The sequence below is a fragment of the Folsomia candida genome, unplaced genomic scaffold (assembly GCF_002217175.1).
Source record: "Folsomia candida strain VU population unplaced genomic scaffold, ASM221717v1 Fcan01_Sc008, whole genome shotgun sequence".
In the NCBI taxonomy this organism is placed as follows: domain Eukaryota; kingdom Metazoa; phylum Arthropoda; class Collembola; order Entomobryomorpha; family Isotomidae; genus Folsomia; species Folsomia candida.
In genome coordinates this window covers 4,773,178-4,792,519 of record NW_019091200.1, presented here as the reverse complement: position 1 = coordinate 4,792,519, position 19,342 = coordinate 4,773,178, and the positions used below count along the sequence as shown (strand labels likewise).

At 33.8% G+C, this 19,342-nt stretch overlaps 1 protein-coding gene across 1 annotated transcript; it reads right to left on the bottom strand.

Moving 5' to 3' along the window:
• Positions 1 to 583: 583 nt before the first annotated feature.
• LOC110853555 (segmentation protein Runt-like) lies at positions 584 to 18,921 on the bottom strand. The gene is made up of 10 exons (XM_022101841.2): positions 18,685 to 18,921; positions 15,391 to 15,771; positions 14,675 to 14,815; positions 13,917 to 14,073; positions 11,847 to 11,960; positions 11,649 to 11,777; positions 11,037 to 11,155; positions 6,639 to 6,750; positions 2,641 to 3,005; positions 584 to 1,180 (listed from the first exon to the last, which is right to left on the bottom strand). The coding sequence occupies exons 2-10, from the start codon at positions 15,448 to 15,450 to the stop codon at positions 584 to 586; spliced, it is 1,794 nt and encodes a 597-aa protein (XP_021957533.2). The 5' UTR covers positions 15,451 to 15,771; positions 18,685 to 18,921.
• Positions 18,922 to 19,342: the final 421 nt, after the last annotated feature.

Here is a 19,342-nt window from a genome sequence, read left to right as displayed (position 1 = left end):
TAATTTCTACAAGCTAAATGTACACATTTGAATATTCCTGTTTTTCAAAATTTACCAGGATATTTATTTACAATGTTCATGCATTTTTTTCAAAATTATTCTAGTCATTTAATCCATGCATATATTAAATACTTTCCCTTAATCCAAACTATTTTTACTTTCACTTTACATATTTCACTCAAAGTTACAATTTAATACGAATATTTCTTTAAACGACGGATTTGTATTGTATTGAAATCGAGGTAGACAAGTCTCAAAAACTTAAACGAACTAAATTTTAAAACTAAAGTGCAAGATCTGTCCTATTTCAAAATTTTGAAATATTCCAAAAAGAATTATATTTAAATCGAGGTAGACAAGTTTAAAAAACTTACGCAATTTCAAACAACCGCAAATTCTGTCGTATTTCAAAACTTTGAAATATTAAAAAAATTGTATTTCAATCGAGGTAGACAAGTTTCAAAAATTTAACGAAACCCAATTTTAAACAGCTCAGATGCAAAATCTGCCCTATTTCAAAATTTCGAAACATAAAAAAAATCAAATCCGGCATTGTTCTTCTCCAAAAAATTAAATTTTTCTCTTAATACGGTCTCCACACCCCATGCGTAAGCTCACCCGCCCCACCACCACCCCCGCCAGCCCCATTCCCCCCACTTCCTCCCACCGAACCCACCATCATCCCGCCACCAGGATGAATCCCGCCGTGCTGCCCACGTCCCCCAATCCCGCCACCCATACTTTGCCCGTGCTGGTTTAAAATCCCATTTGACCCCGAACTAGATCTCGCCAAACTTTGATGATGGGTGGCGCCACTTTGGTGGTGAATTTGATTCTGTGGATTTCCCGCGGTTCCACTGCTATCAAAATCATTGAGGTAGAGTTGCGAATAGAAGAATGCAGAGGCAGCCGCCGCGGCGGGAAAGGAGCCGAGATAGGACATTGAAGATCCCGCCGAGGAGGAGGACGAGGAACCACCCCCGCCGGAAATGCCTTGATTTTGGAGGAGCTGCTGCTGATGGTGGTTTTGCTGTTGTTGTTGCATTAGCGACGTGTTTGAAGGGGTCAGAATGTTGGCGGACGAGGAGGACGAGGTCGACATGTTGTTACCGTGTTGGTTTTGATGGTGGGTGTGGAGCGGTTGGGATTGTTGGTGGAGGAGGGATGTTGTATTTTGCACCTGGGGAAAGTAAAATGATTAGGTTGGAGTAAAATTGCTTCGGTGTGTTGACATTACTATTGTGAATTCTCGAAGTAAACCGGATAGATTTGATTTGAATTTCAGCCCGTCTTCAGTGTTAATCAAATGGGCACGTGATTTTGGCGCGTACAAAATCTGTCCGGTTTACTTCGCAACATCACAATAGGCGGCTTTAAGGCGATGTGGCGCAGAAAAATTGGTCAATTTCTCAATATAGAGGTTGAAATTTAAATATTGCTACCGTCTGGAGGTAATACGTTACCAACAGAGTAGCGTGCGTACAATTTTGTCCGTAAGTTGTAATAAAATTTCTTGAAGATGGACCACAAATTGTAAAAAAAAGTTTTTGGAAGATTTTGTTACGCGTACTTCAAATCTAGCGTTACTGAATTATCATGGAATTATATATAAACTCATTATCGAGCAATGCTCACATAGAATTGAGGTACAAGTAGCACTTAATTTTGTGTAAAATTTTCTTTACGATGACTGACTTTCACTTATTGCGTTAAAAAATAATGAGGGTATTCATTATTTCTTCATATCCTTAGTATTAATGTCGTAAAATAGTTGATGAAGAAAAAACAAGGGGTCTGGTTTCGTAAAAATTGTAAGCATAGTCACGTGAGAAAACCTTACGACGCTTACAAAATTTCGTAACCGTCGTATGTAAGTTATTTTACGGTACGACGAATACTAAGGATACGAAAAAATAATGAATACGCTCAATTTTAGCAAAATACATTTTTATCGAATTGCGTAGCCATAAGGGACCGAATACGTGACTTATCTACCCACCTATTTCACTAATAAGTTTACTTAAATGTTTTACTTAAAGGTGTCCAAGATTGTCAAACTAAAAATTAGCACAAACTTAAAAAATGCTTACAAATCTAAATTTTATACATCTCCTACATATACACCTGATTGCTAATGCTTTATATCTTCGCATAACCCCATCCCTCCACAGGTGACGAAATTTGCCAATTGTTTATATTTATTACGAATTCAAAATCTAAAAATGGGGACCCAAACCATATTCAACCCAGATTATTTCCAGAAGACCTCAGTTTGATGGACCAACTGTTTAGAGACAACATTTAGGATTAGTGCGGAATTTATGCAGGTGCGAAAATTTCTTTAAATTTCGCAAGTTCGCGAAAACGCTCGGTTTTCATGGACGAATCAATGCAGAAAAAGTCTGAGCTGCAGCAACGCACAAATTCTGGTCGAAAACCGAGCGGAAAGTTTTCGCAAACTTGTGACGCCCATAATTCGCAGAATTTTTCGTATCTGCTCAAGTCCCGCACTTAATACTTTTCTAAGGAGGTGCTCTTTCAACCTTACATGGTCAAAAAAATAATCTGGGTTGAACATGGTTTGGGTCCCCATTCTAAGCACAAAATTGTATGAATGACAGTTTCAATATCTTTACTCACCTGGAGATGCGTCTGTCCATAAAGTTGCTGCTCGTCCCGACCAAAATCTGCTGTGGGGCTGCCCAACCCGCTGTGCAGATAGCTGCCCGCACCGGTGGGTGTGGTTCCTCCGGTGCCCGATCCCACCAACCCGCCTTGCCCATTCGAACCACTCGCTATCCTTTGTTGCTGTTGCTGTTGTTGCTGCTGCTGAAGTTGTTGTTGTTGCTGGTGGGAGGAGGCTTCTCGCACGAGTGGGGGTGCATTGTTGTTATTTGAGGTGGAACTTACACCCCCAGAACCCCCCGCGGAGAGGAGGCGGTCAGTCGCCGCGCCGAGCGGGTCGACATCACTGGCTGGACTTACGCCGCTGTCGGCTGTGAGAACTACAGAAAATTGGGGAGTTTAAAATAATTTGAAAATTTTATAGATATTTCGAATGAAAATCATTTAGCCCATGAATTTTTAAAAACTTAGTCAAACCAAAGGCGTATTTTTATTTTGTAAAAGTTTATGAAATTATTTTATAAAATTTAAGGGTTTTACTAGTTACGCATGAACTAGAATTAAATATGTATCTATGTACCTCAAAAAAAAAAGTTGAAAATTTGGAAATTGAAAAAATTTATATTAAGAAGATAAAATTTGAAAATTATATTTTATTAAGAAATATTACGCATTAATTTTAAGCATGTCGATGCAATGCCCAATGATCGATTCGAATATTTGTAACTCATGATAATGTCAGTTTAGTTTACAAAGGTTTCCACAAATTGTAACGATCCCGAAGGAAAATCGGGTTACTAATCTATCATAAATTGATACAGACCAGGTGCAAACACAACTTTTTAAAATTTGAGAAGCTGTAAGGGAGCAATTGTTCTGAGTCCCACTGCAAGTACCTTACATATTTGGGAGGATACGAACAAATTCGAAATTAAATTAGTGAGAATTTACATCCGCATATTTAGCCTTCCTCGTTCCATTTACAAAAGTGTGTTACTAATTTTTGAGAAAATAAGTATGCACGTATGCACGCGTGTTGAAAGTAATTACATAAACTGGGAAACAATTTGATGGAAATAAGTTGCAATTTTTGAAAAATGTCAAGGGTTCGTGCCTTTAGTGTTTTAATTACAAAAATTAATTATTGTTCAAGTTAGATCAGATATTTTTTTCAATCGAAAGGTAGTGTAGATTTTAAAATTAAATATATCGGATAAGCGAATCAGTATGCACATAACCGTGTTTAAACAAAATTTGGGGAAGTATTTGGTAAAAATTTCAGAAATTTGAGGCAAATTAGCGATAAATTTTAATTTTCGAAAAAATGTCAAGGATTAACACCCTTATTGTTTTATTTAGAAAATATCAATGGTTAATGAAATTTATTCAGATGCAATTTGTCTTTTGATAGATTACGTTTTATTAAAGGGATCGGATAAGTGAATAAGTATCTACATGATATGCGTGTTGAGAGAAAATTTGGGTAAGTATTTGGTAAAATTTCAGAAATTTGAGCCAAATTTGCGATGAATTTTAATTTGTACAAGGAATCGTGCCGTTATTGTTTTGTTCAGAAAATATTAATTATTGGTTAAGGTGAATTAGATGTTGGTACTTTTTCAATAGTTATATTAAGTTTTTAAGGTATCGGACAAAGGTAATATTTAGTGTATTCAAACAGATTTGGTGCGCTAACTTTGATAAAACTTTGTAAAATTTTGCAATAATTTGTTGCAGTTTACTGGGATACAAAAATTTGAAAGAATTGCTTTGCTGTGATTTTCCAAACTGTGGAGAAAGCACAAGTGAAAGTTCTTCGTGCATAAGAAACCTTAAAATTTTGGGGCTGAAATTTATGAAAAATTATTTGTTACGTAAAATTTTCTTATCATTGTGCAACAAATAGTTACACGTCAGTAAAATTGATTTTGTGCGTAAAACCGAATTTTAGTGATTGCCTGAAAATCGATGCTGAATTTAGTTTCTGTGGTTTATGTTCCACACGATTGGATTGATGAGTAACGTGACAAGGAAAAATTCAATTATTAAAATGTAACAAAAAATCCAATTATTTCAACCCTTGAGTGAAACGGTGATTACAATGATCGATTTTTTTAGAATTTCGAAATTTAAATTTTGTTGAAAGTAACAGGAGTTATAAGATCTCTTATTCTCTAAATTAATTTATCCATTGGTCCTACTCTGTTTATAGTTTTAATTTTATTTAGTTCTGCTAAAAGTTGTAGTGTAAAAGTAGAATTTCAAAATTTAAAAAATTGTACGAATTTTAAGCTCTTTTAAAAATTTAGCGTAAAATTATTACTAAATTACATTAGATTCTATTTACGATACCTGAACACCTTAATTTTTCGGTAATACTCGTATTATTCATTAATTTCTAAAATGGAGTTGAAGTCTCTCAAAAACAAATCTATTTAAAAGGTTGTAATGAGAAAGTATGTGTGACTAGGGGTGGTAATCCGTATCCTAAATTAACCGATCCGTAGGATAGGATCGGATAAATACAGGATCGGATCGGATCGGATTTGCTCGCTTTAGGATCGGATCGGCTCCCGGTTCTACTTGAAATCCGATACGATCCGATCCTAGGATCGTAGGATATCCGCGGATGATATGTGTGAGACACCTTGTGTCTAACTATGGAAAAACTTTACCAGCTGCTTTTCTTTATTTATTGGAACGGTTTTTGGTGAGTTCATCACATGGCGTACATTACCCGAATGAGCCGAATTATCCTATTATTTTACACCAGTTATTTTTGTTTTGGCGTTCAAATTATTCAATTTCCTATGATTTCAACGCCAAAACAAAAATAACTGGTGTAAAATAATAGGATAATTCGGCTCATTCGGGTAATGTACGCCATGTGATGAACTCACCAAATGTGAAACGAGTTTACATCGGATGATCCGAGGATCCTGTGCGATCCTAGGATTTCATCGGTTCGGATCGGATCGGATTGTCTGATCCTCGGATCCTTTATCCGATCCGTGTGAAAATCCGATCCTATCCGAGTTTTTACGATCCTAGGATAGGATCGGTTACGGATTACCATCACTATGTGTGACGCACAAGCGTAACTTCGTAAATCTTCAATATTTCTATTCTGAGCGTGTATTTACTAGTATGTTAATTTTTTTCATGCGAAGGGATTTTTTTGGTCAGTAAAGTAAAAAGTTAAAAATTATTTGAAGATCTTAACGAAATTTTGTTCCTTTACATAAAATTTGTAGGTTTGAATTTGTATTAAAAAGTTAACAAAAGTTATTAAAACTTTTATTAAAAAGTTTGTGCTCTTTTTGCGTCTCAAAATTTTTGGCACTAGGCCGATTAAAAAATATCGAACAATTCGATATCTGTAATTACCAAGTTTGCAAAGTTGTATGAGATTATTCAAAACAAAGCCTAAAGGCTTACAAGGGGACAATTCACGCAGGCCTTGGTAGAATTGTGAAATTCGTAAATTCTGTAAAGTTACAAACTTTTATAAAATTTTGTAAATTTTCAAATGAAGGGAATGTGAATGGAGTTCCCTTCCTTTATTAAGAATCACCCATTTTTTTCAACTTTGAACCTCAAATATTTTGACAAATTCCAAACATCGCACAAACCTCTTCAAGAAACCTTGGTTGTATTGACTTAGACCACACAATTCTAAAATTTCAACCAAATCGGAGGGTTACACGTCACACCATCGTATTGTCAGATCAAGAACGTTTTTTTACTTTAAAAACGTTTATAAACGTATTTTCCAAAATTTGCTGATTTTACAAATGTCTGCGTGAATAATTATTAAATTATTAATCATTAAATATGCGACCTGATTTTCTTTCCTAATCTTTGCAACCTTATAGAAAGCTTACGGTTTTCTTGCTGGGTTACAAATATCCGAGTACTTTAATATTACAAAGTTTTCCTTAATATTGTTACTAAATAAATATGTTGAATTTGTCAACTGCTATTTAAGAATTTCTAATCATGTTTCTTATTACCTGAAGAATTCGATGCGGGCGTGGACGAGTTGTACTCAGGTCCAGAAATGGAATTCATTGAAGTCAGGTCGGGCAGCAAACCCCCCGCAGCCGAAAATGAGCTCGTCGTCCCCTGCGAAAAGTTAAACGAAATGTGTTGAATTAAGGAGGAGTTTCATAATGTCTGAAAAAAGTTTAATATTGCAAAAGTGCAAAAATTGTAACTTTGATGCGCCACAAAATTAAAAGTAAAAAATAATAATTACTAAACAGGAATTCAGATTTTGATCTACGTCAAAGTAACTGCAATAATATTAAAAAGATGAACTCTTTGTTAAAGTTTACAAAAATGGTTAATTAATAATTCGTGTTTATTTTATTATTATTTGGAGTGGTAAACTTTAAGAATGATTGTAAATATTATCCAACTTTGTGCGTAATTACAATGACGAGATATAACAAATTCGAATTTTTTAAACTAAATAATATTATGTGAAGTTGAAATTTATACGTCAGATAAAAAATCATTTGCGTATGCAATTCTTAAAATTAAGTATTCATCGTCATCTACTAAATCCTAATTTCAGAGTAATTTTCGAATTAATAATTCTACCAAAATTAGTATTTAGAGAGGTGTTTGCTGTCATAATTGTCGTCATTGCATTACAAATAAATAAGATACCTTAATGAGAAAAACAACATTTTGACAATTAATTTATTCTTACAGAAATTTTCAATTGTTTTAGGGAATTTTGTTTGAAAGAATTTAATTAAATTCACTTGGAATTTACACATGGGAAAATGAATTACCGAAATAAAGTCATAAATACGCAGATCAACGGTCATCTGATTTCATTAGCACCAAATCCATATGAATTTTATTTCTCCTTACCATCCCCTCATTAATTAATATAGTTTATTAATGAGTTTTGTGTATTAAATACTTTATCAAAAAGCAACTAGCCAAAAAATTGTACTTCAACTAATTCAAAAATTCAGTTTTCCTTATATCAAATTTTTCAATTCGTTGCAAGTTTAGTATTCTGACAAAAAAAATTAAACACTGCCCAATCATGCTTGCTCTTTTCTACTTACAAAGTGTGTCACGCTGATAAATGGTGAACTTGCCATGGCACAAAGTACACATTTTATGCGGCATTTATAAAACCACCCCCACCCCCACCCAAATCCACCCCCACCCCCACCTAAATCCACCCCCACCTCCATCAAATCCACCCCCACCCCCACCCCCATCCACCCCCACTCTAGCCCCCCATTCTAGCCAGCTAACCTAGGTAGCTCTGCTAGCTAGCAAGGCTACCTAGGTTAGCTAGCTAGAAGTGCTACCTAGGTTCTATCTAGCCTAGCTAGCTAGATTTGCTAGCTCAGCCTTCCAGGCTATCCGCGTACCTAGTTGATCTAACCTAACCTGCTCGCTTCGCTCGCTAATTACGAACGATACCCCAATATGAAATAGAATCTCACTTTGCCCCAAGGTATCTCACGTTGCCCCATAAAAATTGTGGGGGTGGATGGGGGTGGGGGTGGATGGGGGTGGGCATGGATGGGGGTGGGGGTGGATGAGGGTGGGGGTGGTTTTATAAATGCCGCATTTTATGCTAATTGGCAGCAAAGATAAATACTAAAAATATTTGAAGGAATGAAATATTTTTTTTTTTAAATATGAGAAACTATTACGTCGGAAATTGAATAATAGAAATGGTTAATATTTAAAAGATACAATAGATACTTTGTAGGCTACTGTTCATTCAAGATTAATATGCAGTAAAAAGTCTGAAAGGTTATTTGGCGGATGATTAGTTTCCATTGACTGAGTTTGTTTATATTTTCCTAATTTCACCTAATATTCATTTAAAAAGTAGACAAAATGTACATAATTAAATCGTTGTCAAATCAAATGGTCGAAGTTGCTGGTTGACATAACCAGCAACTTCGACCATTTGACCTTTTAAAAAATTTGGAGGACTTTACTGCATATTAATTTTGAACGAACAGTAGGCACGTCAGTTTGTAATTATTCTATTATTATTTTAAAAAATTAACACGAAAGCTTGGATTTGGGGTTTGTTAATAATATGTGAATTGAAAAATATTTTATGACCCCCTCAGTTATTTTAAACTCTATATCAGTCAGTTTTACCCAAAAATTTCCCAAAAAACTATTAGTTTTTTTTCGGATAAACTCTTAGTTAACTAAAAATACATATTTGAATCAATAATAATTTTCAACATCTGCATAACTCTAAGTCTTATACTTATTTTAACAGTTTGTTAAAATGCATAAATTTCCATCCTGTTGTCTGGAACAAACTATGCCGAAATCCGGCCCAATATTTCCTTCGGGTTGTGTAACTCAACGCAACACTGATAAACTTGCTTCCACGGATTGCTTTACACTTTGGAATTCTCTCATCCTGCCAGAAGCAAAATTTGTTCCTTTTTCCCCGTCATCATCGTGTCGTGTTCATCATCACGCTGTGCTCAGGCATGCATCCCCCGTTCTCTGGGTAAGCTGCTTTCTCCCAACTTTCCCTTCCCGGCCAAGTCCACCAGGGTTTCGGAAACTTGGTTTTACTCAATTTTTTGTCAAAAATCATATTTGGGAAAATTTTGACAAGGTAATTTCACAAATTATTTTAATCTTAATGCACAACAACAGAATAGAAGGATGGTTGATCTTTTCACGGTTGAGATAAAATTTACTTTCAAGATTTATTGAATTAATTTATCCAAAAAAATATTTTGCTGAATTTGTCCATATATTTATTTAGAAAATGACAGCAATTAAATAATTTTCACGTATAATAAAGTTAAATGTAAAATTTTCAAAATCTCATACTGTAAATTTGACAATTTTACCTGGTAAGTCACATTTGACAAAATTTTGATAAACTATTTTCTCAAATTATTAAAATATTAATGCACAGAGCAATTTACATCAACCAATCTTTTTAAAATCTAAAATAACTTTACACGAGATTTATTTTTATTGACGTAAACCAAGTGCAAAAAATATTTTGCTACAATTTTTCCAGATACTACAATTTTTCCAGATACTTTTGTCAAAGTGGCAAAAATTAAATAATTTTCAAGTATAGTAAGCCTAAAATGTACAATTTTTAAAGTCTCATACCATAAATTCGAGAATTTAGCGTGGTAAAACTGATTTTTTAAGCTACAAATTTTGCCTGATTTTACACATCATTTTAATCCAAAATTTCAAAACGTATCTAATATTTTCGGGAAAGACCGTTGCAAAAACTTTTGCCCTTTCTAAAATTTCACTTACTTGGTTTCTGAAAATTTTCTGAATTTTAAAGAAAATTATGTCCATTTTACTTCTTATGAATTTCTCCCCAAAACATGGGAACCCTACCCTACCACCCACCCGATGTGGTCTTCCCTTCTCCTTGCAAGGTTTGGATGAGGTTTGGTATGCCATGTCGTATGTATTCTCCCGGTTTAATGGAAATTCGGGGTAAATGAGGTTGCGGTTTTCGTATAGTTCAACTTTCAGGTCTAGTTTCCTTTCAGCTCATCCAATTTTACTACATTTCTCTCTCTCTCCGGCTAAAATCCGCTCTGCTTTTACTTTGGCTTTGCTACAAAACTTGGTTCCTTTCCTTTCGTGCCCAGCTTTTCAAATATGCATGGAAAGCAAAGGCAACCAACCAACCAACCAACACAACTTTCACAACGCATGAATTTTCTAGTTTTAATTTCGAGCATGATTTTAATTTCGCTGACTTTACGTTATTTCTCGAAAGGGAAGAGAAGCAAGCAAGCAAAGTGCAATATGTAACTCGAGGTAGGAGGGTAAAATCAATAATGGCAAATTCAAACCGTAAATTATTTCGAGATGGGAAATATTTTTTGGAAAAAAATATCAAAAATTTTGCTAGGTTTTTTTAAACAAAAATATGTATGAGTTTAATTCCGGAAAGGATTTTTTGCAAGATATTTGATATAAAAGGTTTATTTAGATCTTGTTTCGAAGGAAATTTCAGTTAACGATATGACAAACATGCTTGCACAGAATCACACCAAATTTTCTGGAAATTTGTAATTTGCATTTCAGAAACATAAATATTTTGATCGAATAGTAGCCAAAACTTGTTAAAATTTTAGTAATCCATCGTTCCATTATTTAAATACTTTCACCCGGTTAAACCAAAGTTATGAATTTCTGAAATGTGCTAAAACGTGCATATGTAAATATGATGATCGGATTATAAATGGGAAAAGGAGCGTCATTTCATGAATGAACGTATTTATCTATATATTCCTCCGCACATATTCGGTGGGGTTGGTTGGGAAGGTTAGCGGTTTCGGGTGAATTTGGTGGGTCGGGTTTTTGGTGAATTGGTCGGTTTGAGAATTTGGTTATGTTTTACATACTTGTATGGCTGCGGCACAGTTGGGAAAGCCACTTCCCAAATAGGTCGAGTATGGCGATGAGGCATAACCCCAGTGGTTTGAGGATGAGGTCCCAAATGTGGCCAATGTTTGGCTCATATCTGAAATGCAATCCAAAATTGCAAACTGCAAATTAGCCCACTCTAAATAATCGGGGGAAGGTGTATGTGTTTCGCAGGGGTTTAAATTTTCCAGCTAAAATCTTGTCAATTAAACACGTGATCCAGAAATTATAGACATTACCCTGCAATTAGTTAATTCTAAGCAATCGGGGAAACTTTTATGCATTTCGCAGGGGGTTTCAATTTTCCCGCTAAAATCTTGTCAATTAAACACGTGATCTAGAAATATAGGACTTAAGCTGCAATTAGTTAATTCTAAGCAATCGGGGTAGCTTTGATGCAGATATTTCGCAAGGTTATAAATTTTCCCTCTAAAATTTTGTCAATCAAACACGTGATCCAGAAATTATAGGAATTACACTGCAATTGGATCACTCTAAATAATCGGGGAAGCTTTCGTTGGGGTTTAAATTTTGAATTTTCCCCTTAAAATGTTCTCAATTAAACACGTGATCCAAAAATTACTACTAACTTTGACAATTCGGCATCCGGCTTAGCGTCATGGCAAAATCTGCACTTCTATTCAAATGGTCTAGCGCCCCCGTATATCCTCCGAGAAATGCGCGTTGGCCAAAACCAAAGTGAAATTGTTGCTGTTGCCCTGAAATTTTAAAAAATTACAAATTTTATTAAAAGTTGGAATCAATATTTTTTAATTAGTAAAACTGACTCGTTTTCGATCTCGGTTCTCTTGGACCATCCACCGTAACTTTGATCGCTTTCTGGTACGTTGTCACTTGTGGGGGCGAACTGGCTACGGCTATCGTGAGCGAGAAACTCTTTCCTATAGAAAAAAAGAGATTTGAAATTTTGCTAAAATTTTACTAAATTAGTGCAATTTTAGTTCTAAATCTTGCAAAAAATTATGGGAAATGTGTATGTATAAGTATTTAACTTTGAAGGTTTGTGCATTAATGGATAATTTATCTCTTGAATTGATGGGAATGAGCTTAAAAAAGTTGATTATTAATAAAATTGACTTAATTTTATAAAAATGTTCTAATCCATGAACAACTACAATTTGAGACTTAAAATGTTCTGAAAGTGCATCCCTTAAAAAATAATGTCTCAAAGTTCTCATAAAGTGAGGTGCTTTAACCCTTGCTTTAAATTAATGTACAAGTATTACGCCACGAGTAAAAATCTGGTATTGTAATTGATTACATAACTGCTAATAGATGTTTAAGGTCAGTTTTGTAGTAATTTTTTAATAAAAAAACTTTATTTTAAAAATTTTAAACTTAATAAATATGTACATAAGATTAATTTATTTAGAATAAAATGAAATTTTCAGGATTTTTTTTCAATTTAATTTCATTAAGCTTTTTGAAATTTCCTAAAATTTCCTAATGCAAATGTTATTTCGAAACTCTGAAAAGTGGTAGAATTGTAATTTATTAAAATCTCAATATTCCTCACTTCAAAGAAAAGAATAATTCTTCAAATGCTAGATTTAAAAAAATCAGACTCATGAGAACACTGATAATACATAATTTATGCGAATTTTTAATAGCAATTAAATAATCATGTAATGATGCATTACTTTTTAATAGAAATTTTGTAGAGTCGCATTTCTTTTGTTCAATCTCAACACTTTCACGCTTTAAAAACCAAAAGTGCTGAGTTAAATATTGTAAAATTTCTTCGCCACTTTTACAAAATGTTGAAATTAAGTCGATCCTAATAATTTGATTAGATTGTTGACGGCGTCGACGGCGATGCAATCGAGTAGCATCAACTTGTTTTCAAGAAATCTCAACTTTCCCCACTTTCTCCACTCGCCTCTTAATATTTTTCTCCGTCTCATTCACTCACTTTCTCTTCCCTAAAAACATTCACGTCTCTCTTTCACCCCATGTTTCCCCACTATTATTACGTGCTCTGTTCTCTCCTCCCTTCAAGCAAAGTGTCCAATTTGTTCATGCAAATGGTGGTAAAAGTGTTCATAAAAATGTCACGAGTTCCATTTTCTTTCGACCTAATCGCAAGTGAAATCTTGTATTTAACAGATTTTATTGTTGTCCAGAATTGTTTAGATGTGAGATTCGGACAGGACAAGGAAATCTATGGCGGAATAAAGTAGGAAAAACTGGACAGACGGATGGATAGATGACCAAACCAGTGAGAAGAGAGAGAGAGAAAAGGCATGGGTGAAAGTTGTGAAAGTGGTTTTGTATTTTATGGTTGGAAAAAAATATGTACAATTTTTTATTACTTAAAAAATTTGTTTTCGTAAAAGTGCAAAGTGGTGGAAATTTTAGTATGTCTTATTTTTAAGTTTCTCATATTGAATTTTTAGATTAAAAATAGTCCAACTATGCAAGCGTTGAATTTTGATCGGATTTCGATGAAATAAGTGCCCAGATTTAATTAATGAATCGAAGTTTTAATTGGTTTATTTTAAAATGACGCAACTAAACTTTCATAAATTTTTTGGAAAAGCATAGATTTTTTTTGTTTCATTTTACGTCATTTCATTTCTAAATTTTATGTGAATAATTTGTTATCGGACCTAACTAATTTTAATTTCGTTAACTACCTAAATCTTAATTTCGTGTAAAATTTGCACCTTTTTTGAAATATTTTTGTGATTACAAAAATATTTCAAAAACAAATAAAAAATCCCACCACCCAAAATTTTTAATATGTATGTATTTATCCCACTCATTACGTGTTTCAAATCTTGACAAATAGTGCATACTTACGACTAAAAAGAAGACATAAATTCGCTAACCCTTACCACGACCAGATCTTCCCACAAATCTGAGATCGTTAAATTTTGCAACTTGGTTTTTCATGATTGCTGTTGCATTGCGTAATTCGCCGCAGTAATTTTCATCATTTCCTGCCCGAACAGTGACCAGTGTCCCGTCCATTACTTCACCCAGAGCGATGACCTGTTATCAGAATTAATTAAAAAATTAAATCTCTGTAGGGACACTTTCGTTAGATGTTAAAAACACAAAGAAAAAATAAAATGTTGTCATCCGAAAAATTTTCTCGTCTCGTTGTACAAACAACTATTACGATTGAACTGTTAAATTGTTAATTGTTAACTGAACTTAACTTGTTCAATTGCTAATTGAACTGTTAATTTATAACTACTTATTGGTGATTCCACACATCTGAAAATAAATTTGCCCGTACAAAACCTTATGTCAAAAATATTTTTGGCATTGAAATCATACTAAATTTTCATAAGGCGATTTTAAAGAAAACTTTGTAACAAATATTCAGCGAATCTATTCATTATTATTTTTTTCATTCCTGGAAAGAAGGCAATTTTTCACATTTTTATACTATTTAGCCACCTGAATTACCAAATTAATAAATTTCAATTTCAATGCGGTTTCCATATTTCATTAAAAAATTAAACTCTAAACTCGATACTTTGCAAAAATCTGTCATTCCCATTCAAAATGAGACATTCTCATTGACACATCAATTGCAAAAATGAATCCGTAAATTTCTCTATACATTATTGAATTAGTTAATCACCTTGAAAGCGACAGGGAGTGTTTTGTTGGATCTCCAATGGACGGGGAGGACGGAACAGACGAAATTTGGAGAACCCGTCCTCACCAGTTCGCCCCCAGGGGAATCCGACAGCATTTCTGTCAGGGCACGCTCCGCCATCACCTAAACCAAATTGCATAATAATTAGGAAATAATTAGGCACTAGTTTTCACCCTCTCGGTTTAGATTATGTAATGCATTTGTTGTGTATTGTGAGGATAGGGTTGTTTTATTTATTAATTTTGAAGCGAATTTGGTAAAAAAAAATATAGGAGGATTTGCACATTTGTAAATTTGGCATAATTTGCAAACTCCTAACATGAATTTAATAATTAATTGAGATTAACAATGTTGAATGTTTGACACTATGGTGTGAATTCTAAACCTATGTAAATTTATTACTACGTGATTTGTGCAAAATAAAATTTGGCGTAAAAATACGTCAATTTTTCTGCATTTGAATTTTTTAGGAAACCAGTTTACAGATACTTGAGTGGTTCAAAAAACATCATAAAAACTTAAGCGCCAAAGTTTTATTTTTTAACAGTTAATAGCCATGAATTGCAAAAAGATTCATTTTACGTGTACTCTAGTACTTTTAAGACATTAACAAAGTTTCATTAAAATAAAATAAAATTCTATCGTATTTTAAACTCAAGTTTTTATGTATGTGCAAATTTACAGAAAGAAAATCAAACCTCTGTCGCAAGTTTGTGATACGTTTCCGTAATAAAGCTGAGTTCGCTGGCGAGATGCATGTTGAGTTTTTATCATCACAAAGTTTTTGTCACACAGAAAATATTCACTTCACTTTCCCTGCACTACACACTTTTTAGTCTAATTTTCTTTGTGAAACGGACACAATTTTTTGACACAAATTCTAATTCACTTTCACTTCCATAATAATAATGAAGTCATTGTAACAATAATCGGCACCAACTTCGTTGCACAACAATAATTAATCTGTTCTACAGTCGGGTTGTTTTTTTATTGTTTCAAATTTCACTAAGAATTTTACTCTAACAAGAGCAAATCATTCCCAAGATTAGACGTTATTTGTCGACTTGCGGATACAAAACCTGTAAAAATACAGAAAAATTCATATTAAATTTAATTGCTAATTTGTTGGCAAAATTTTATTTTCAAATTAAGTCAAAATCGACACCAACTTTTTCGGGATAAAACTGTACGTTTAAAATAAATTAGCCACAATTTATCACTCAACTGTAACAATAATTTCTGCGAAAGTTAATAGACAAATTGTTATCACCATTTGGTGACAAAACGTAAAAAACGCGACATAAATACTGTTTACTCCTTGACAATATTGTCACCTCATTATTTACCTCGTACAACTTAATCTTTTCTTAAGTCGGGTAATTTTCTTGTTTCCACTTTCACTCGAACTTTCCCTCGAACAAGATAAAATAATCATCCCCAAGAAGAAAACAAGGACAAGATGTCGACTTAAGATGGTGATGATGATGATGCCAATATTCTGGTGGAGAAAGAGGAGGAGGTGGAGGAAGAAAGAGAATTAAGAAATCGGGTTGTGGATGAAATCGGGCGAGATAATTTAATCCGGGAGAAAAGTGCCGTCATTACCCGGCACGGCTACTTACTCACCCAAAAGACCCCACTTTACCCTCATGAAAGGAAACTTAACTGACTTAACAAACTTTCAGATGGATGGAAATGAGAACGAGGACGGGAAAACTGATCCGGAAAGAAGAAGAAGGGAGGAATAAGAAGTTGGGAGAATTGGGGATGATTTTCACATGGAGAAAGGAAAGGGGTAAATTTAGACGGGGTTTTGGATTTTGGTGTTTCGTTTTGAGCTCTGGATTATTGGGAGTGATTGGTTTTACAAATAAATTTTTAAAAAAATTCGACCCTATCAAATAAATCTTTACCCAATAATTTTAATGATGGGTATTTAATATGGTGGCAACGAAAAAAACCTACACTTAATTTTTGATATCTTTTTTTAAATGTAGCTATTTTATGATTTTAATTATTTTTTATAAAGTGAGATTTTCAAAAGTAAATAAATCGTACAGTATTATTTGGTTGGGGTTGACTGATAATGGTACTTTTTTGAAATATTATTTAGAAGAAGAATTTTTTAATTAGAGATTATATTTTGTTTTGTATAACGTCGATGTAATTAAAAAAGTTAATTTTACAATTATTTGAACTTGAAGATCCTATATTATCGCTAAAGAAAAATATTACTCGAGAAAGAACAGTACAATTGTACTAAATATGGAACAGTAGCGCTTTTTTATTTTCAAAGCACTATATACAAATTTTTAAATTTAGAACTTAGAAAATTTAGAATTTTCAACTTTAAATTCTGTGTACTAAATACGCTAAAAACTGTAAAAATGCGTATGTAAAGTTATTACTAAGGTTCCAAGTTTTGTACAGTTTGTGCAAGGATGAGCTATTTTTTAAGCGATAAATAGCATAAATTGAAAATCTTTTTACTCTGAAGTTACCCCCAAAAAATTTGCCAACTTATCCAATTCACAAAATAGATAAGAAATTTGATCAAACTAGACCAAATTTTTATTTCTATCCCTTGCAAGGAAGAAAAAGACACATGAAAAAGTCTTTCGGCAGTATGAAAAGGGGAAAGTAGACAAAACAGAGAATTAATTTTCAAATTAATGAGGTACATATAAATATAAACCTTACTCCCTCCATGTCACTTTTTGGTTTACTTTAAAAAACAACAAAATTTACACTCTTATAATACATATCAAAGTAAAAGATTCAAACACTACGGCAAAAGTCACCACCTTTTCTATCTAAATAAATATATTATATCAAAGAAAAAACGCTTGTTGTTGTCTCAGAAAATGGGAAAGTAAAGCAAAACAGAAAGATAAATTAATCTGTCAAGTTGTTTTTCATCTACTCTTCTCACAAAACTTTTCGTTTGGCTTGAAACATAAGAAAGTTTAATATTATTCAAAATTCGAGATTAAAAAATATTCGAACTTTAATAACGTAAATTTAGATTTTCTCTTAAACTTTCCTTTTGTAATCCCTAATGCTTTCACTCACAAGTTTAGTGTTTCCTGTCCAGCAAAAAAAAATTCTTCACTAAATAATTATAGAATTATTTAATTTTTTTTCTAAAATCACACGTTAAAAAAATGTACGCCTAAAAATACGTATGACTTTCTCCTAAACAAATTCTCCTGGTTGGAACCAGTAGCACAAAAACAAACAGATCCCACCCTCTCAAAAAAAGTGTGTCTCTAGCCCAAAAAAGGGGAGAAAGTAGAGAAAGTAAAAAGTGACAAATTAATCCCATAAAATTATCCTCTTTCTACTCTCTCCCTTCCTCCTTCTTCTCTCCCCATCTTAATGCCCGAACCCTCTTACCCGGTGAGATAGCAAACTACCCGGTAGAAAAAGAAATAAGGGTGACTTTCTCTCTTTCCGAGGGGGAGATTTTATTCACTTTTACTTTATTTACACCACTTACTTTTATACCCTCACTTTTCCTCTCCACACCACCATCAGGACACTTTCTGCTTTCTTTATTCACACCACTTTTACTTTTGCTCTAAATAAACCGCTTAATTCTTTCCCAAAGAGAAAGTTGGCCACCCCGAAAAATGGGTTAATTACCAGGAACGTCGAGTTTTATGGATTTATTTAATTTTACGAGACTCCTTAACCCACATAGCAAAGTTACTATCGCACAAATTCTTTCTTTCAGTAAGGGATGATCCAACGGGGCAAGGTGAGAAAGTCAAAATTTCCTTAATTCTCAAAAACTTTACGAACTTTCTCCCACCAAAAATCTCTCTTGGTTTTCATTTTCTCCAACTTTTTACCCGATTTTTAAAACAAAATCGCTCCTAAGCCAAGCAACTCTTTCAATTTCTCCCTTAAATTTGTATAAAAACCCGAATTTTTTTAAGTAAAATTTTACACAAAAAAATAGAAACTTTCCCCTTAATTTTTTTTATTACCTTTTTCTACCCCGAAATATTGTCCCACCTTTTGGTGTCTTTTTCCCTAGTGTGGTTTTACATGTGTGTATATCTCTCACCAAAAAATTCTGGTCAGGTTTTTCGGTTAGTCGTGTTGCCTATCCCTGCCCACCACACAATCCACCCAGCCAGCCGCAAATGCAAACCCAGAATGAGCCAGGGAGGGCAAAACCAAACCAAAACCAAAACCGAAAACCGGACCCTATCCGAAATTGTAATGTTCTTGTCCCGATCTGAATCTCGATTGTGCAGCGAAATTCAGACCAAGACCGACCGACCGACAAGTAAGTAAGAAGAAGCGAAAGGGTGGTGGTGCTTACTTATTAGTTGTCCATGGATATGCAAATGTATGTTCGGCTAGTAGAAGCTGCTGCTTTCTCTTCCCTTTCCTGCCTCACAATGAAAATGAAATGAAATGAGAAATCTGTGAAATAGTTGTGTAGTAAAGGCAAAAGGTGGTTGGTTACTTGTTCATAGTGTGGATTGGATTGGTGGGTGATGATGACGGTATTTCACTAAAGAAGAACAAGGAGAACATTATATAATATATTGCACAGATCACGGTACACGGCACATATTGGTGGACCACACTCTAAATAATTGACCAAATACGTGTACCATATGCAAAATGTGGTGG